The sequence below is a fragment of the Antennarius striatus genome, chromosome 10, assembly GCF_040054535.1.
Source record: "Antennarius striatus isolate MH-2024 chromosome 10, ASM4005453v1, whole genome shotgun sequence".
In the NCBI taxonomy this organism is placed as follows: Eukaryota; Metazoa; Chordata; class Actinopteri; order Lophiiformes; family Antennariidae; genus Antennarius; species Antennarius striatus.
Window position 1 is genome coordinate 20,697,021 of NC_090785.1, and position 18,033 is coordinate 20,715,053.

The window sequence follows — 18,033 nt, forward strand, 5'->3', positions numbered from 1 at the left end:
AAATACACTTTTAAAACAAATCATACTGAAATATTAGTCATATCCTGAATTATTACTTATGTACTTTATAATATGTGTCGATTTTTCTACCTTACCTGTGGATTCCTGAAAGTTGAAACAATGAGATGGTTGTGTGTGCAGGACACTGACTTCACAGTTGCAAACACAAACCCACAGAGACGGGTGATAAACAGAAAAGTCAAGGACTTCTGAAAATCACTGACAAGATTCAGCACATCGCCTCAGACGCTGATATACGAGAGGTGAGGGAGGGAGAGAAGGCATGTGAAGAAGAATTCCTGCATGTAGAGACTGGTAAGAGCAGTAAAGCGCTGACACTAAGCACATTAGCAGTGAAAAACCCGCTGCTGACTGGGCCAGGATTCCATCATAAAGCTGCCTGGTGTCAAATTCTTCTTCAGTCTATGTGGACCGAACTCTTCATCTGATCCCTGTAAACTTAAACTCGCTTTATTAATCCCCCAAGAGGAAATTATCTTTACAATCACACCATATTCACCCGGCATTCACTGGGAGGTGAGCTGACACCCCCCACCATCAGCTCACACTTCAAAGTTGGCTGGGCAGGAGCGGATATCGAACTGCTGATCCTGTGATCATATGAAGCCAGCTCTACCACTGAGCCATGCCACCCCCAAGGACTGTGGTCTAACATATTAGACAACATGTTAGACAACATGTCTATGCAGAGGATTTCATTTTGTATCTCAACTGGCTGTGCAGACATCAAATCAAAAAAGTGGAGTAAATGTCTTTGTCAGCAAATGTGCTTCCAGCGTTCATTCTCTGGATACAGGGAGTGAACGTTCGCGTTTGGAGTAGAAATGAGTCTCGCTTAAAAAGAACAACGTAAACTAGACTAAACAAACACATCACTGCAGCTTAGCTTCCCAGTTATGTAATGATGTAATTGCAAATAAAAGCAAGAGTCAGTTAAATAGAAATGTAATTTCCTATCCCATGATAGGTCTTCATGACCTCTACAGTTTCAAACATTCTAGACGACCAGATCTAGAATATGAGGTATTTCTCATTTTGTAATTTTGAGCTGATATCTCAAAATGTAAAAATGATTTTGTCAATATTCCTTATGTTTTGTGTGATGTTTGATAATGGGTACAATGGGTAGAAGTAGCTTATAAAGGCTCACTAGATTGTTTGCCTCTTGTCGTTGGGAATCACCTTTATTCAAGCATCTGTGATGTCACCCCCCACACGCATGACATCACACATGACATCACGCATGACATCAGTCGTCCATGTATTATCTCTGCTATGGCATTAGCGAAGTTTGGCTGTTAAAAACAAAGGTCCCCAGGCTTAACCCTAACCCTATTCCTAAACCAAACCCATAACCCTAAACCTAATCATAAAACTAACCCCTAACCCTGAACCTAACCTTAACCCCAACTCTAACACTAACACTTTCTCTAACCGTAACCCAAACCTTACCTTAACCCTACTGCAACTCTAATCGAAACCCTCCAGGTATTCATTAGAGTTGATTTCAGTGCATTTCAAGACTCCAGGTGACATCAGACCGGATGCTCTGCTGCAGTTCTAAATCTTTAACTGACCAGTCAGAATTCATTAGCAGAATACCAGTGGTTTGCGGTCAAAGTTAACTTCCTTGTAAGAAAAGCAAAGAACGTTACAGTGTATTTTCCTTTTATTTCTGATGAAGTAAAATCATGTTTTGTCCATTTGTCCAGGTGAAAATGATTGTTCAAACTCGAACATTCACTTATCTCATGGGGACTTACAGCCAGTCTGGACAGGAATCAAACATAAACACAAACATAAACACAAACATAAACACACAGGCTCATTAGTCAGAAAGCATCCTAACTGTGGTCCTGATGGAGCTGAGTGCTCTCTGTAGACACACACACACACACACACACACACACACACACACACACACACACACACACACACACACACACACAACACACACACACACACACACACACACACACACACACACACACACACACACACACACACACACACACACATACACACACACACACACACACACACACACACACACACACACACACACACACACACACACACACACACACACACACACACACACACACACACACACACACACACACACACACACGTTCCCCTCCACTCCCACGCCACCATCTCACCCACGCTCCTGCGGGGCGGGGGCTGCAGGAGGCTTGGCCCCGCGGAGGGGCGGTGTCAGCCGAACAAAACGGCCCTGAGCGGCAGCGACAGGGGCGCTGTCACTCCGAGCGGGACGACTGGACGGACCTGCGGAGCTCAGGTAGGAGGAAGTTGCGGCTCAGGGCGTTTCCTCCCGGGGGGGTCCGCTGCGGTACATCACGCTAATATGTGAAATGTGTCTGCGTCAGTGTGACTGGAGATGTGACTACAAGGTGCTGTAAATGAGCAGAAGGATTTTCAGAATGTTCCACACACCTCTGACACGGAAGACAGCACAGTTTGGACACGGCAGTAAAATGTCTCATTAATATTAGTCACCTGGACAAATGACTTGTTAAAGATCAGCTGTCAGTGTGTTATCTTAAAGTTTCTGGGTTCACGTTATCTCTAATGTGACGTCAGAAGTCTCGTGCTAGGGGTTTTAAACTCAGACAATGTGGACCAGAACCGGACGGGGGAGTTTGGTTCCTCATGTATGGAGAGTCTGTTGCTCTGTGAATAGTCCTGATGGATGATGACGTAATCTGCATCATCATTCTATGGTTCAACCAGAAGTTAACCAGTCACGTGACTTGTGATTGGCGTTGTCAGGATGTCCGATCAGGCCAATGACTAGACATCAGGTTTTAAAAGCTGACGTCTGCTTTCCATCTGACCCAGTACAGACTAACCCCCAGGTTTTGAAGGGGGTCAGTTCTGTCAGTGGTGGGACATCTGCTGGCAGCTTCTAGAATCTGTTCCATGATCCAGCATCAGCTTGTAGAATCTGTTCTGTGGTCCAACATCAGCTTGTAGAATCTGTTCTGTGGTCCAACATCAGCTTGTAGAATCTGTTCTGTGGTCCAACATCAGCTTCTAGAATCTGTTCTGTGGTCCAACATCAGCTTGTAGAATCTGTTCTGTGGTCCAACAGCAGCAGGAACAGTTTGGTTTGGTGGTTGATATTTGAAGAAACACCACACTGATGTGTTTCACACGTTGCACGTTATGGAGTATTTATTGTGTGATTTGTGTCCAATCTAGAAGAATCGCGGTGATTGATGAATTCTGTATTCAATCTTCCAATGGCCTCTGAAAACACGACTGTGGTTGTTTTGTTTTTTGGATGACAGTTGTTGAGGAAGCCACCGGTAGGCCTGCGCTGGCTGACCATGTAACCGCTGTGTTTGTATGTGCTTCCTATTTGTTTATTTGACCAGTGCTGTAGCGTGATAGTGGCAGAGGTACGGAAAAGGTTCTACAGGCCTCAAACAGCAGCACTGATCGTCATGCACTGAGCTGTGCTGTGAAAAGTTTATCTGATTTACAGAAGATTTACAAATATACAGACTTGCAGAAAGTGGAAAGCAACAATTGATGCAGTTTGTTAGTCTATTCAAAGTCAAAAGAAAACAATCTGTAAATCTGGAATTCCTCTCCAATTAAATCTCTAAACGGAGAAATAAGGTTCTGCTGTAAGACTGTATGGTGGGAGGACATCTGTTCTCATCGTCTTCAAGGCTTTGGGAGTTTTAGGTCAGAAAATCTTGTTTGTTTCCGAGCAGCTCTGTTTCCTGTTGGCTGGTACGTCAGGTCGGCGTGCCGTCTTATCTCAGCTATCAGGGTTTGGCTTTGCAGCAGAATGCTCTAGAGTCAGACAGGCTACGTTCTGGGACTCTTGTTAATGGGGCTGTATGTCTAGGCATGTAATAACGCTTACTAGTGTACAATTTGTTAGTGGTGGGGGCCAAAATCTTCATAGATGTGTCCTGAGTCTGTTGAAATATTTTTGATGCTGAAAGTAAATAATTAGACATTTAAAACAATTATGTTGTGAAACAGTTTGCATGTCCTCACAGCAGGTTGACGGCGGATGCATCACATGCTAACATTAGCATTCAGTTTATTGGCTGAACATTGAGGCTGGTCATAACAAATACAACATGGTTGAAGTTGAAGAATATCAATGGTTGGTTGAAGAATATCAATTAGTAACACAGCGAACACATTTAATCCATCCAGATGCATCAGTAATTGACTTTAGAATTGCACTGCAGCCCATTGAACTGAATGGAATCAGATGATGATTCCATTGGAAAAGTCTTCATACCTGAATCTCCTCAGCAGTTTGAGATCTGATGGGGTTTTATTTTATTTATTGTTCCTGGATTTGCACTGCAAAAATATAGATAGACTGAACCAAAAGCACATTTGATTTTATTAAAAGGTCACTTCACCAGGGCATCAAAATGTTTCACAGGTAGATCAAAACCAACTGCAGCCACAGGAGGAATGTGACACATGAAGGTCACGTAAATAATTTTAAACTCTTGAAAAGATGAATAATATTCTTTAAAGATTTAACGTCACTTGCGCTGTGCTCTTTAGTGATCTCATCATTTCCTCTCATGCATACAATAGCTGCTGTTTGGCATGAAAGGATGGAGGTTATAGTTCTAGGTTATAGTAATTTTGAGGTTTTATATGTTTGTCTTGAAGCACTGTAGACGATTTGATGATAGATGATCAGTATTCAAATGGGACTCTTTTTTAATAAAGGAGTCAAGATGTCGACAAAGGTCAGCACTGCGGAGATGGAGGAGATCATGGAGGGCTTCCAGAAAGTGGGTGAGTAAAACAAACATGTTATCTTTCACTCATTCATTCATGTTTACCTTCATGTTTACCTGAGTTGTTTTTTTAGTGCTCAGTTGTTTTTTGAGGGATTTTTTCAAACAAATTCATGAAGTTAATCAGAACTAGTTTGCTATTAAATATCTTTTTCTTTCGTATTTACCATTCAAACAAGACAGATGTTAACTAGTGGTTGAGGTTCTGATTTGTTTTCTGTTTGGACCACATGCTTCCCAGTCCACAGTTTTAACAGGTTTAAAATGAAAATCTGTGAAGCAACAATGAAAGAAAGTTCTCAATCATATCCATTCAAGTATTTTGCTCCACATATCTGTAGCCCTGCACTTTTTCGAGTGGTGAAGCGATGTCTAATTGTAGCTATCGTTCTTCCCTCAGATGTGGACGGTAACGGCTACATCTGTGCTGGTGAACTCGGTAAACTTTTCAAAGAGGTGAGCATGCCAATCGCAGGATACCAGCTTCGAGAGCTCCTACAAAAGTTGGACAAAAACAAAGACAGCAAGATCAGCATGGAAGAGTTCACGGCTGTAGGTAACACTAATTAACAAGACCATTTCAATCACCTTCAAGAAAATTAATGTATGAGGTGCAGACATAAAACATAGCGCTGTCAAAAAAATAAAAGGCGAAAGCATACAAAACTTGCAAACAAGCAAACAATGCTTCCCTATCACCATCAGCAAATCAGCAAAAAGCCTTGGAGGATAAAAATATGTTTCTAGAATCTGGTGTGTGTGTGGGGGGTCTTTACTGCCTGTATTTTTTTTAACCTGGGGCAGAGGGCAGCAGCTGACTGACTCACACAGTTAAATTGGATTTAAAGCAGATTTGGTAAATATTGAGGTGCTGCAAAAGTAAGTTAAACCTTAAAATGAGTTCTAAAACTAACTAACTAATTAACAATTAACAAGGTAAATAACCGACCAGCTAACAAGGTAACCAACACGTTAACTAACCTTAATGATGCAGGTGACCAAATAATTGATTAAGTGGGTAAATAAGACTAATGAAATGACAGACTGGAGTAAAGCATGCGATCAAAGCTGAACTTCACCATTGGCTCTCCTGTCCACGTTCAGATTTTTCAGGAAATGAAGGACGACACCTTGGCTCAGGGTTTCAAGAAAGCTCTCAACAAGAAGGAAGGCATTGTCGCCATCGGCGGAACCAGTGAGAGCTCCAGTGAAGGAACCCAACACTCAATCTCTGGTCAGTGAAGACTCATCCGTCCAATCAGAGGGAAGCTGGAGGACATGTGAGCATTGGCCGCCCTGTCTGATCGATTGAGGGTCTGTGAGCCGCTTCTCTCACTGTATTTCAGAGCAGGAGCGCTTTGCCTTCGCCAACTACATCAACTCTTCTCTGGAGAAGGATTTGGACTGTAAACATCTCCTACCCATCGACCCCAACACTGGAGCTCTGTTTAAAGCTATGTCAGATGGCATCTTGCTTTGGTAAACATGAACATGACATTCGAATCCCATTCTCCAGGATACTCACCACTCATGTCTTTAATTTAATGCACTTATCTGTCGTCTTCTGATGAATGTCGGTGTGTTTTCAGTAAAATCATCAACCTCTCTGTTCCTGACACCATTGATGAGAGAACAATCAATAAAAAGAAACTCACGGCTTTCACCACTCAGGTTAGTAGAGTTGGTGTAGGTTGGTTTTGTTAACTATCTGTGAATGTCAGGTAAGAAATTATGTCACGTGGACCGAAGTTGGAAAAAGACCAAAAGACTTTTCAGTCAGAGTTCTTGCTTTTGTTTGATCGTGATTCTACCTTCATGTGGAAACTAATCAGTGGTTGTTCTTTAACAGTGCAGTGTATGAATCTGGTTCTCAATGCTGGATTCTATCATAATTCAGATAGTTTTAAAATCAGTTTCCTCTTAACACTAAATACTCTTTCTTCCCCCAACAGGAGAATCTGAACTTGGCTCTGAATTCAGCCTCAGCCATTGGTTGCCAAGTTGTCAATATTGGTGCTCAAGACCTGAAGGATGGAAAACCTCACCTGGTGCTGGGACTCCTCTGGCAGATTATTAAAATTGGACTGTTTGCTGATATAGAGCTGAGTCGCAATGAAGGTATTTACACACAAACATCCTCAGATACACAACGTTCATTTGGAAATGTCATTACCATGTTGTGCTAGATGTACACAGCGTCCCACCTGTTTGTAGAATCTGGGTTGTAAAACCAGAGTGTCAACACAAGCACAAGCTGTTTCATTTGCCAATAATTGTGGGCCAACAAATACGAGTCACGCTTGTGTTTCTGTCTGCAGCCATTGCAGCTTTGCTGGAGGAAGGAGAGACTCTGGAGGAGCTGATGAAACTCAGTCCTGAGGAGCTGCTGCTGCGCTGGGTCAACTTCCATTTAAAGAAAGTTGGCATGTCAATATCGAACTTCTCTGGTGATATTCAGGTAAGCAAATATCGATGACGTCTAAACCGCTCATTTAAAAACCACTTTAGATGATGATGAAATTTGTAGAAATTCCATGCTGAGAAATGCTGTTCTTAGACTGTTAAAACAATGTAAAAACTTGACACTCTTCTTAAACATAAGTTTAAATGGAATCTGTCAGTACTACAGTTTAATTTACACTAAAAGAATGCCCCAAATGTTTTTTCTGTATTTTTGTTGCAAGTGACTGAACCGTCTGCTAGTTTGTTAAAGCGACGGAAGCAGCAAAGAGATAGTAGCTGGGACGATGGCAGCAAACTGCTACAGATCAGGTTATACGGAGGGAATGAAGAAAGAATGAAGAAGGCCAACAAGGGTGACCTGAAGAATCTGCGGGCTTCTATTCAGCTGTGATTTTGTTACAGCCCCTCCCGGAACTAAACACTATTTCCCTACCCCCTGTGGCATATCTATCACAGGCACTTATATAGAGTCAATTTAAGATAAGGTTCAAACGGAAAGATATTCGAACACAGAATCAACTTTTGAGCTGCATTTATGAGAAATCCAGGACAAAATGATCTTAACACAGTCAGGCTAGATTTTTTGCTCAGATATTTGTTGTGATGAAATTCATCTCCGTGATTTTACTAGATTTGAAGTCATAACCATGGCGTCCACTGTTGAAGAAAAGTGCATATTTGCCACTGAAGGGATCACAAGAGTCTTGATGACTTCACAAGATGAGTTCAAAGATGGGTTTATTTTATTTTTTCAATATTAGTAGACAGACCTAGGTTGAAGTGCACAGGACAAAGATGACTCAAAAAGTCCTGAATGCAGTGTCAAAACTTCAGGAAGGTGGAACCAGTCGTCTGTTCTAACCACACACCTTCTCTAATGCCGTCACACGCCAGCACTAAAAGCAGAGTGGGTTTAAACACAAACCAGTTTACCAAACCAGAGCAGTAACTCTGTTCTTGATAGGTAGCCCCTGACTTTTCCCTTTTGGTCACTGTGGACATCCAGCTGCTCTGGCCTGTAAAGGCCATTCCTATACTATTGAATTGACTTTTATTCGACCGTGGACTTCCTTGTACTCTTGCTGCAAACCTGATTTCCCTATCTGTTATTTATGTAAAAGGCATTGTGATACTTGACATCATGATTTGACTCACCCATTAAAGGCAGATCATGATGGCAGCCACATCAGTTCACAGCCACATCAGTTCACAGGAGTATGCATCTTGACAGGTGGGGAACAAGTACGGAAGACGGGAAATCCAAAGGCCTGGAAATCCCGCCCTCACTTCAGCATTTACAGCACAATTTAGACTGCAAATTCTATCTGGCCTATCTGCCACTCTCTCCCTGTATCTCTGTCTTTTCCTTGCCCTGTCTCTATCCCCAGTATATTTCTTTTCCCACCAAACCGGTCAAGGCAGATGACCGCCTCCAGAGTCTGAGTCCTGCCCAAAGTTTCTTCCGCCACTTATGCTTGCCCTGTAGGGTTCTGTTGGGTTTCTCTGTTAAAACGCTTTGAAATGTCTGATGATGTGATTAAGTGCTATATAAAGGTTGATTGATTGATTGATCTAGCGCTTGGTTTGGATCTTTGTCCCATCGTTCTTTATTTGTTTCTGTGCAGGACTCCAAGGCGTACTTCCACCTTCTGGATGAGATCGCCCCGGACGGCAGCAAAGAGGAAGATCCCCGGGTCGACATAGACATGACTGGGCTTCATGTGAGTTATAGAAATAAACCTGAACACTTGACTCCTGGGCTGAAGAATGTAAAGTCTCCTACTTGTTAACTCTAGTTGGTGTCTGCTAAGACGGTAATCACAAATAAACCACCTGATAGATTTTGGTGAAACCTGAAGAACTGTAGGAGCACATGACCCCTTCAGTTTTAAACTGATTCCAACTCAAGAATCAGTTCAAAACTCTAAGGGGTCATGTGCCAGAAAAACAAACCGTTTAATTTGGTTGTAGGTTCAATCAATGAGGTCAGTCAGTAGGGCTCTTGTGATGGGGGGGTGTACCGTCCCTGTGCGTTGAGCCAACCAGATGAGTCAGTTTTTTCCAACGCTGGCGGTCATGTGCCAGCTTGTCTGCATCCTCCACAGTGACTCCCCGTTGTCGGAGGTCGTCCACAATGACGTCAAGCCATCGGGTGCGGGGCTTGCCTCGAGGTTGTTTCCAGCCTGTGGTCTTAGGGTCAAACTGGAGAATGAGAAGAAGGAGGACATGACCAAACCAGTGAATACGATGTTGCGCTGCCTGGCAAGAAGCTCTGGGCTGGCACGTGCGGGCTCTAAGCACTTTGTTGGCTACCTGATGGTTCTGAGGCCCTGCAATCAAAACCATCTACATGTATACTGGCAGCCAGGGTCTTATTTAAGGGCCAAGTTTCTGAGCCATAGAGCAGGATGGAGAGGACGGCAGAGTTGTAAATTCTGAGCTGCGGGAGATGGTCTGGTGCCGCCAGAGTGGCTTCCAAAGAGACTGCAGAGCTGATGCTGCCAGAGCTCTTCTTCAGAGAATCTCTGGTTTAAGGTCCCCATTGTCCGTCACTATGGACCCCAAATACATAAAGGTCTTGACAGGCTCCACAGTGTCATCACCCAGCTGCAGGGGAGGTGGTTCCGGTCAGTCAACAACATGCATGAATTTGGTTTTGGTCCAGCTCACTCGAAGACCAAGCTTCTCTGCCTCTCCTCTGTATACGACCAGGGCGTCTCTTAGCAGGCTGTAGGATGTGCTGAGTAGGATGGGTCGTCGGCATACTCCAGGTCAGTCAGGTGGTAGTTTCCAAGGGACACCCCAGGGACCCTGGACATCAGATGGTCAATTATACAGTTAAAAAGGTCAGGACAGCCACACAGCCCTGGCGAATGCCACTGGAGATGGGTTTCCAGAAGGGTAGGATGACTCCTCTGGGCCAGTCACTGGGAAGTCTCTCTGTCTCCAACACATGGTTGAAGGTGTGGGTGAGCCACTCAACAAGACTGTCACCACCAGATTTTAGCATCTCAGCCGTTACTGCGCAGATGCCAGGGGCTGTCCTGTTGTTGAGTTTTTTCAGAGCAGTTCTGACTTCCTCGGGTGTGATGGGATCTGTACTGCAGGTGTTGCTAGGGACTGTGGTGTTTGCAGCCGCAATGATCAGGTCGGGTGGAACTGTGCTGCAAAAGGAGGCTGAAGTGCTCTTTCCAGCGTGCGAGGCAGTCTGGTTGTGTTGCTACGACGTTGCCATCAGAGTCTTTAACCAGGGCTGTCTTGATGCGTGGGCCATTGCGAGCTTAGCGCAGCAGAGTGAAGACATGGCTCATGTTGTTGATATTGGCCGCAGACTCGATGTGTTCAGCTTGTGCTTGCCAGAACTTCTCTCTGTCCTCCGCTATGGCCACGTTGCGCTGGTGGTTCAGTCACCGGTATTCGGTCAGGACACCTTGGAGCTTGGCTTGGCGCCGCCGATCGAAGATGTGGAGTGTCCTCTCCGATATCCAAGGCTTTTTGGCGGAGGATCGAGAGCATCCAAGGGCATTATGAGCTGACTGGATGACACTATCCTTGAGGGTCTGCCAGTCCGTCACTTTGTCAGTGGTCAGGGCATCGAAGGTGCGGCGGATGTACTAACTGAACTCAGTGGCAATGTTTTGATCACTGAGTAGGGAGGAGTCCAGGCAAGGTTGAGTCTTGGTGTGCTGGTTGGCTCGCAGCTTTAACTAAAGCTGGGCCACCAGTAGGCGGTGGTCAGTGTTGCCAAGCTCTGCTCCTCTGTACACATGGCAGATGGTGACAAATAACTTCCAGCGTCGAAAGATGAGGATGTGGTCCAACGCTTTCCTGGTGCTGCCATCTGGGCTGTACCATGTCCAGTAATGGATTCGTTTCCGGGGAAACCAGGTGTCAGCGATGCAGAGGTTGTTGTGGTGGCAGAGAAGGAGAAGGCGGTGACTGTAGTCGTTTTTGAGCCTGTCAGCAAAAGTTGTGCCGACAAGTGAGCCTGTAGACCGATCACTGTTCGAGAGAGTGGCATTGGCATCAGTGAGAATAATGGTGATGTCATGTGGTGGGGCTTGGCCAACAGCCTGATGGAATTGGTCAAAGAAGGCATCCTTCACATCCTCATCATCAACATCGTTGGGAGCATAGGCAACAATGACTGTCATCTTGCTGTGTTGGTGGAGAAAGTAAAACGACAACAGTCTGTCGCTCAGAGGAGTCCAGCTGATGAGGCACTTACGGAGGGCCTTTGGGAAGGCAAGTGCCACGCCATAAAGGGTCGTCCGTCTCTCAGGGCCACTCTAGATGTAGCAGTGGTCGCCTACTGTTGTTTCGCCATTGCCTTGCCATCGTACTTCAGAGTCTTGCCAGGCGGATGTTATAGTAGCTGAGCTCTCGGGACAGCAGAGTGGCAGCTCCGGGGTGGAGGAGTGTCTGGACGTTCCATGTGGCGACACGGGTCCTACGTCAAAGGTTGATCTGTATTCGTTGGTCGGGGTCAGGCTGGGGTCCGTTATTGTGTTGGTCAGTCCGGCTTCTTTTTATGGTCAGTTTCGTAACAAAGGTTTTCTCCTGGATGGGTTGTCAGCCCTCCGCAGGATAGTCGGCTGGTGGGGCTGCCACCTCACAGCGTGCGAACACGCTAGGGTCTTTGTTTGTCTGGAACCTACCCTGGAGACCGGCCCGCCACGGGTGACCCTACCAGGAGCAAGCTCCCGACAGTATCGCTCTCCAGGGTCACTGGAACGCACAAGCCCTCTCGCCACGCCAAGGCCAGTCCCAAGAGAGTGAATCAATTAGAACCAACCACAAAGACCAGCAGTTCTAATAATGCATGTATCATTGAAATTTGGATTTGTTTTAGGATTTTTAGGATCCTTGTAACATCTCCCCAACATTTGACTTTTGTTTGCTTTGTTCGGTCCTTGGGTAGGGGAATACAGGGAATTCTCATCTGTTCCACATGAAATCCTAAATGCTTCTGTGTGTCCAGGAGAAGGATGTCAACAAGCGAGCGGAGCTTATGCTCAAACAGGCTGACCGCCTCGGCTGCAGACAGTTTGTAACGGCGGCTGATGTCGTGGGTGGACATGCAAAGCTCAACTTGGCGTTTGTGGCCACACTGTTCAACAAATACCCGGCTCTCACCAAACCAGAGGACCAAGAGTACACTGTGAAGGGTAAGAACCCCCCGGTTGTGTACTGGTATGAAATGGACTCTCCTGTCTGTAAAGTTTAGCAGTCGCTCCTTCTGTCCAGGTGAGACCAGAGAGGAGAAGACGTTCAGGAACTGGATGAACTCTCTGGGCGTCAATCCTTATGTTCACCACATGTACAGGTTGGTGCTGCCCTCGCTGTCATTATCAGCACTACTGTTTGTTGCCACACTGGAGTTTCAATATGTGTTGCGTTTCCAAATGCAGTGATCTGATGGACGCCTTGGTGATCCTACAGCTTTATGACAAAACCAATGTGCCGGTGGACTGGGATTGTAGAGTTAACCGTCCTCCATTCAAAGGAGCTGGAGGTAATATGAAAAAGGTAAATATAGCTGTTGGTACACAAAGAATTATACACATACACTCTCTACCTTGTGCCTCTTTTCCACTGTGCAGATAATGTGTGTTTTGTGTGTTTGTGTGTGTCAGATTGAAAACTGTAACTATGCTGTGGAGTTGGGGCATCAAGTAGGTTTTTCCCTGGTTGGAATTGCGGGAACGGACCTGAACACTGGAAACGAAACTTTAACTCTGGCATTGGTGTGGCAACTGATGAGAAGGTGACTTCCTCCTACAGAGTTAACCCTTCATTTATTCTGAGTTGTCGCCATAATTGAACACCTCTTTAGCCTCCAGACTTAGTGTTTCAGTTGCTTTACAGCCCGAAAAGACAAAGCTTTCACAGTGACTGTCACACAGTGGAAGGAGTGAGACCATGAATCGCCAAGAAAGGGAATCAATAAGAATGAGTCCTCTTTAAGATATTTAAATGTTAAATATGGATAAACAGAGGCTTCTAGTCATCCACAATATTACCAGCAGGGTTTTCTGTCATGTCTTGAAATAACCAACTGTTGGTCATGTTTTCTGTACAACAATTGATGTTGTTGTTCATAGTCATCTAATCTGGTCATGTAATATGTACACAGGTATACTTTAAAAGTTCTTGAGGACCTGGGACACGGAGAAGTCGCAGGAGAGGATTTGATAGTTTCATGGGTCAACAAAACTTTGACTGAGGCTGGAAAGAGTTCCATTAAAAGCTTTAAGGTGAGTCTGATCGATTCATGTGATGTAACTCAGCCAGTCAACCTGCATCCCAGTGAGCACAGCAATCCACCCAGAGTGAGGGACGAAGAGCCAACAGCTATCAGAATGACGAACTACTGAATTTCCCCAACTTGTATAACTTTCTTTTAGGATGCAAATTTTTCAAAACCGTCTACACTAGAGTACTCAAATTTAAATTAAAAAAACAGTAGTACCTTGAGATACAAGTTGAATTCATTCCGTGACTGAGCTCGTAAGACAATCTGCTCGTAACTTAAACAAATTTTGTCCATTTAAAATAACTAAAATCAATTTAATCTGTTCCAGCATTGGGAAAAAAGCCCCCAAAACACATTTTTAACAACTAATAGACATGCATAGTTTATCTGTGTATAATTAATAATGTATAAGTTACTTAAGCAATGATTTTTTTCTTTCGGCTGTTCCTTTCAGGGGTCACCACAGCGAATCAGTTGCCTCCATCTGAATTACTCAAGCAATGATAAAATATGAAAAGAAATTCAAAAGTCAAGAACACATATGAGCTACGTCTTTACTATACTCTACCAACAAGAATGAGATCCGGTCTTAGCTGATGCTGTATCCATCCGTCAACTGAGAGCATGGGTTCATGGACTGATTGACAGCTTGTATCTCAAAAAACCCATATGTCAAGCAGCTTGTAGCTCAAGGTACTACTGTAGTGTAATTTAACGTATATATTGCTGAGAGTAAACTAGTTATTCCAAATGAATTCATAATAATAAAGAATAACATTAGTGACAAGAGAAACATTACAATGTCTCGGAGCATCTTGTCAAGCTGCACTGGTATAAAGTGTACTTATTAGTATAAAGCCATATTTAGCATATATAATATTTAATAGCAGCAAATTGTAAAACTAAACTGGAAAAGTTTCAGTGGAGACATAATAACAATTCGTTATTATTGGGACAGTTTGTCCTATATTATGACTGTATAGATTTTTATGTGCAAATACTCTATTGTCCACAAACACCAATTACAGCTGAGATCTTATTGAAGGTTTTGTCTTGACTGGATGTCTCTGGACTTTGAAATCTTTCGTTCTCCAGATTTGCGTGTCTGACAGCAATCTACACGCAACCGGCGGCGTTATGACCTTCCTGGATGAGGAGGGTCAGCTGTTTGCTTTTCGGTGCAGATGCGTTGATGTGTGTGTGTGTGTGTGACGTGTGTGACTCTCCCTTCAGGACAAGTCGATCAGTACTAGTATTCCTGTTCTGGATGTGATTGAGGCCATTAAGCCACTGAGCGTGAACTTTGATCTGGTAAAAACAGGAAGTCTGTCAGATGAGGACAAACTGGACAATGCCAAGTAAGTTTTTCTTCTGTATCTGAAACTCATACGGGAAACAGCCTTAGAACGAGGGTTTACATGTTGAGTAAGTGCTGAACCTCCTAAAGCACAGAACATACTACTGCTACTATGACCATTACTACCATTACTACTACTACTACTTATATTATAACAACTACTACTACTTATATTACAACTACCAGGGTATGATTGGCTAGGGGCTGGGGGAGGGGGGGTTGTCACCCCATCTGGTTTTTACATCTCTACTGAAAAACACAACTGATGAACACAACAGAATCAATGTGTCAACACTAAAAAACCTTTTGGTCGCTGATCAGACATTCGTTTCCTGCTCAGAAGTTTTCAGAGATTTGGATAAAAGGACAAAATGCTGCAGATGGAACAGGAAAGAGGAACAGCCACATAAAGTCTGACATCAGATCACACTATTCACGTAGTCTGATATTTACTGAGTTATTTTAACATGGTGTGAAATATTAATGTAGGGGTTGTTAATGTTATATTTTACAGACCATTAGCATTAGCCTGATTCCTCTTGCCATGTTTCAGTGATCGGCCCTTACTGGTCCTGAAACCTGATTAGACCATCTTCATCATCGTCATCTTCTGCATGGTGCTGGCACAGAAAATTAAATGTTTCATGTCTTTTTAATTTTGTATCAAATGTAAATGTTAAATTTTTCAGAATTAAGGCTCATAACCTCGTCCCATTGACCTAAAAAAGAATTAGCCCTGTTGATTGCTTATTTTATCATGATTTTAAAAAAACGATACCTCCCCCCTCTGTTTTTTTTTGACAAACCGCAACCTGACTACTACTACCACTACTACTTCTACTACTACTCCTGCTACTACTACTACTGCTGCTGCTGCTGCTACTACTACTACTGCTACTACTACTACTACTACAACTGCTATTACTACTGTTACTGCTACTACTATGACTACTGCTACTACTATAGCTGCTACTGCTACTATTACTACTAATACTACTGCTACTTCTACTACTACTGTTACTTCTACTATTGCTACTACTGCTCCTCCTACTGCTATTACTGCTACTACTACTGCCATTACTACTACTGTTACTGCTACTACTGTTGCTGCTACTACTGCAACTATTGCTACTGCTACTATTACTACTGCTACTGGTACTGCTACTATTTTTAAGCCAAAGAATCATTTAATAAATATCAGATTCATGATTTAACTGTCAAATCAGCGCTATTAAAATAAAGTGTCAAATCTCAGGTAGATAAGTGAAATAATCACATGCCACATATCATGTCGGTTACTATGGTGATCCTAAACATGACTGCTTCCTTCTGCAGGTATGCTATTTCCATGGCTAGAAAGATTGGGGCGAAGGTCTACGCCCTGCCTGAGGATCTGGTGGAGGTCAACCCCAAGATGGTGATGACCATCTTCGCCTGTCTGATGGGAAGAGGCTTGAAGAAGGCCTGAGGTGTCACACGCGCACACACGCGCACACACGCGCACAAACACACACAAACACACACACGCACACACGTTCCGACTATCGTTGCTATGTGATTGGTCATATTGGGAGAGATAATGCTGTGTTTTTCATGATTCTCAGACAGTAACTTTATTCAGGTTAACAACATAAAATCTTCCTCGGTTACTGACAGTCACTGCTGATGTGTTGTACTGATGATATCATAATAATTTGAGTACTGTTTTATCTTCGAATAAAGAAATGACAGATAGAAGGCCGTTCATGTCTACCACTATCAACTATACACCCTGAATTTGGTTGAACTTTGTGCCATTGCATAGTTAAGGTAGTTTAAATGAGATTTTTAAGGTTTTGAGATAATTATTAAATAGATCAATGGATGTAATAATGTACCTGAAATGTTTAGGTGTCTTGTACCTGAAATGTTTAGGTGTCTAATTAATGTATACAACTTGTAACAATCTACTGTATGTTGTTTTTGGTAATGAATTTACCAAACGCGGTTACTTAAGAATATCATCATTGATATGGGGATTCCATGCTGTCAGTTCTTTCCTGTGTTTATGTTGGAACGTTTGGTCTTGATGCTACGGTTCATACGGGGACAGGCTCTACCTTAACCTTTAACCTTTCTTTATTGGTGTTTTCTTCTTTCAACAATTCGATTGATCAGCTGCTGATGTGTTTCTTCTCTTTGGAAAACAACTGTGGGGAAAACTATTGCTTTACACCATAGCAATACAGATTGTACAATCAGATATAAAATGTTAAGTAAAACATTTTGCATATACTGGTGAAGTTCATTTTTTATGGAATATTGAATGTACCAAAGGTGCTTTCTTTGCTTAATATCAAGTAATAAATTGAAACACAAATTAAATTTCTTCTGGACCTGTATTGTGAGCTTTAGCAGATTTTATTCCAAAAACTTTTCCTGACTCAACCCCTGACTTGGAGGACCAGTGGGATCTCTGTTTGTCGGGCCGTTCTTTGATAGAGCAAATAGCAGCCTGACGAAGAGGTGGCCTGGAGCCCACACAAACCACCCCACCAGGGTAAAATGGTGTTCCATGGGGAATTTAATGACTTGGAAAAATACAGAATACAGATTAAATTTCACAAATAAAAAGTCTTAACCAAAAAATACTGCATTTCATGTGCCTTTTCTTTTTCCTTGAACAACTACTTCATCAACAGTGGCGTGTATGTTCATGATTTGGTGACACTGTATCACTGGTTACAGATGTAAAAACATCTGTTTGAAATTATTATACTCAAGAAATGTTGACTTTTTTTACATGGATGACAAAAACATTTTTATTTTATTGGGCTGCTGGGGTTTTTTTTTAGTCCACTATAAACTGGTTTAAATCACTGGTCACTGCTTTTCTTGTGGAAGTAACGACTGAATGTGTGACGGAACTTTTTTGTCCACTAGGTGGTAGTAAAGAGTAGAAATTGACTTCCTGCTCTCCGTCCGATGAAGGTCACCCTATCAATTTTAGGATTCAAAATTTTTTTGTCACACAATCCACTTTACCTTTCCCAATAGATGGCGCTGTGACAGTAACAATGTTGCTCTGTAGATGTCTTCAGAGTGGGACTGTCACGAAACAGGATATTTGCACCAGAATGGATCAT

General features: G+C 43.1%; 1 protein-coding gene across 2 annotated transcripts; it reads left to right on the forward strand.

Moving 5' to 3' along the window:
* The first annotated feature begins 2,234 nt into the window (after nucleotides 1-2,234).
* Nucleotides 2,235-17,053, forward strand: LOC137602579 (plastin-3-like). 2 transcript variants are annotated; one of them, XM_068325434.1, is made up of 16 exons: nucleotides 2,235-2,323; nucleotides 4,762-4,830; nucleotides 5,233-5,384; nucleotides 5,937-6,066; nucleotides 6,179-6,311; nucleotides 6,422-6,503; nucleotides 6,785-6,950; nucleotides 7,151-7,290; nucleotides 8,921-9,016; nucleotides 12,277-12,463; nucleotides 12,543-12,621; nucleotides 12,707-12,824; nucleotides 12,932-13,062; nucleotides 13,432-13,552; nucleotides 14,785-14,909; nucleotides 16,244-17,053. In XM_068325434.1, the coding sequence occupies exons 2-16, from the start codon at nucleotides 4,770-4,772 to the stop codon at nucleotides 16,374-16,376; spliced, it is 1,854 nt and encodes a 617-aa protein (XP_068181535.1). In that variant the 5' UTR covers nucleotides 2,235-2,323; nucleotides 4,762-4,769; the 3' UTR covers nucleotides 16,377-17,053. The 2 variants fall into 2 exon arrangements, with proteins under 2 accessions (XP_068181535.1, XP_068181536.1); XM_068325435.1 differs by lacking the exons at nucleotides 2,235-2,323; nucleotides 4,762-4,830 and having other exon boundaries at nucleotides 5,248-5,388.
* The last annotated feature ends 980 nt before the right edge of the window (nucleotides 17,054-18,033 follow it).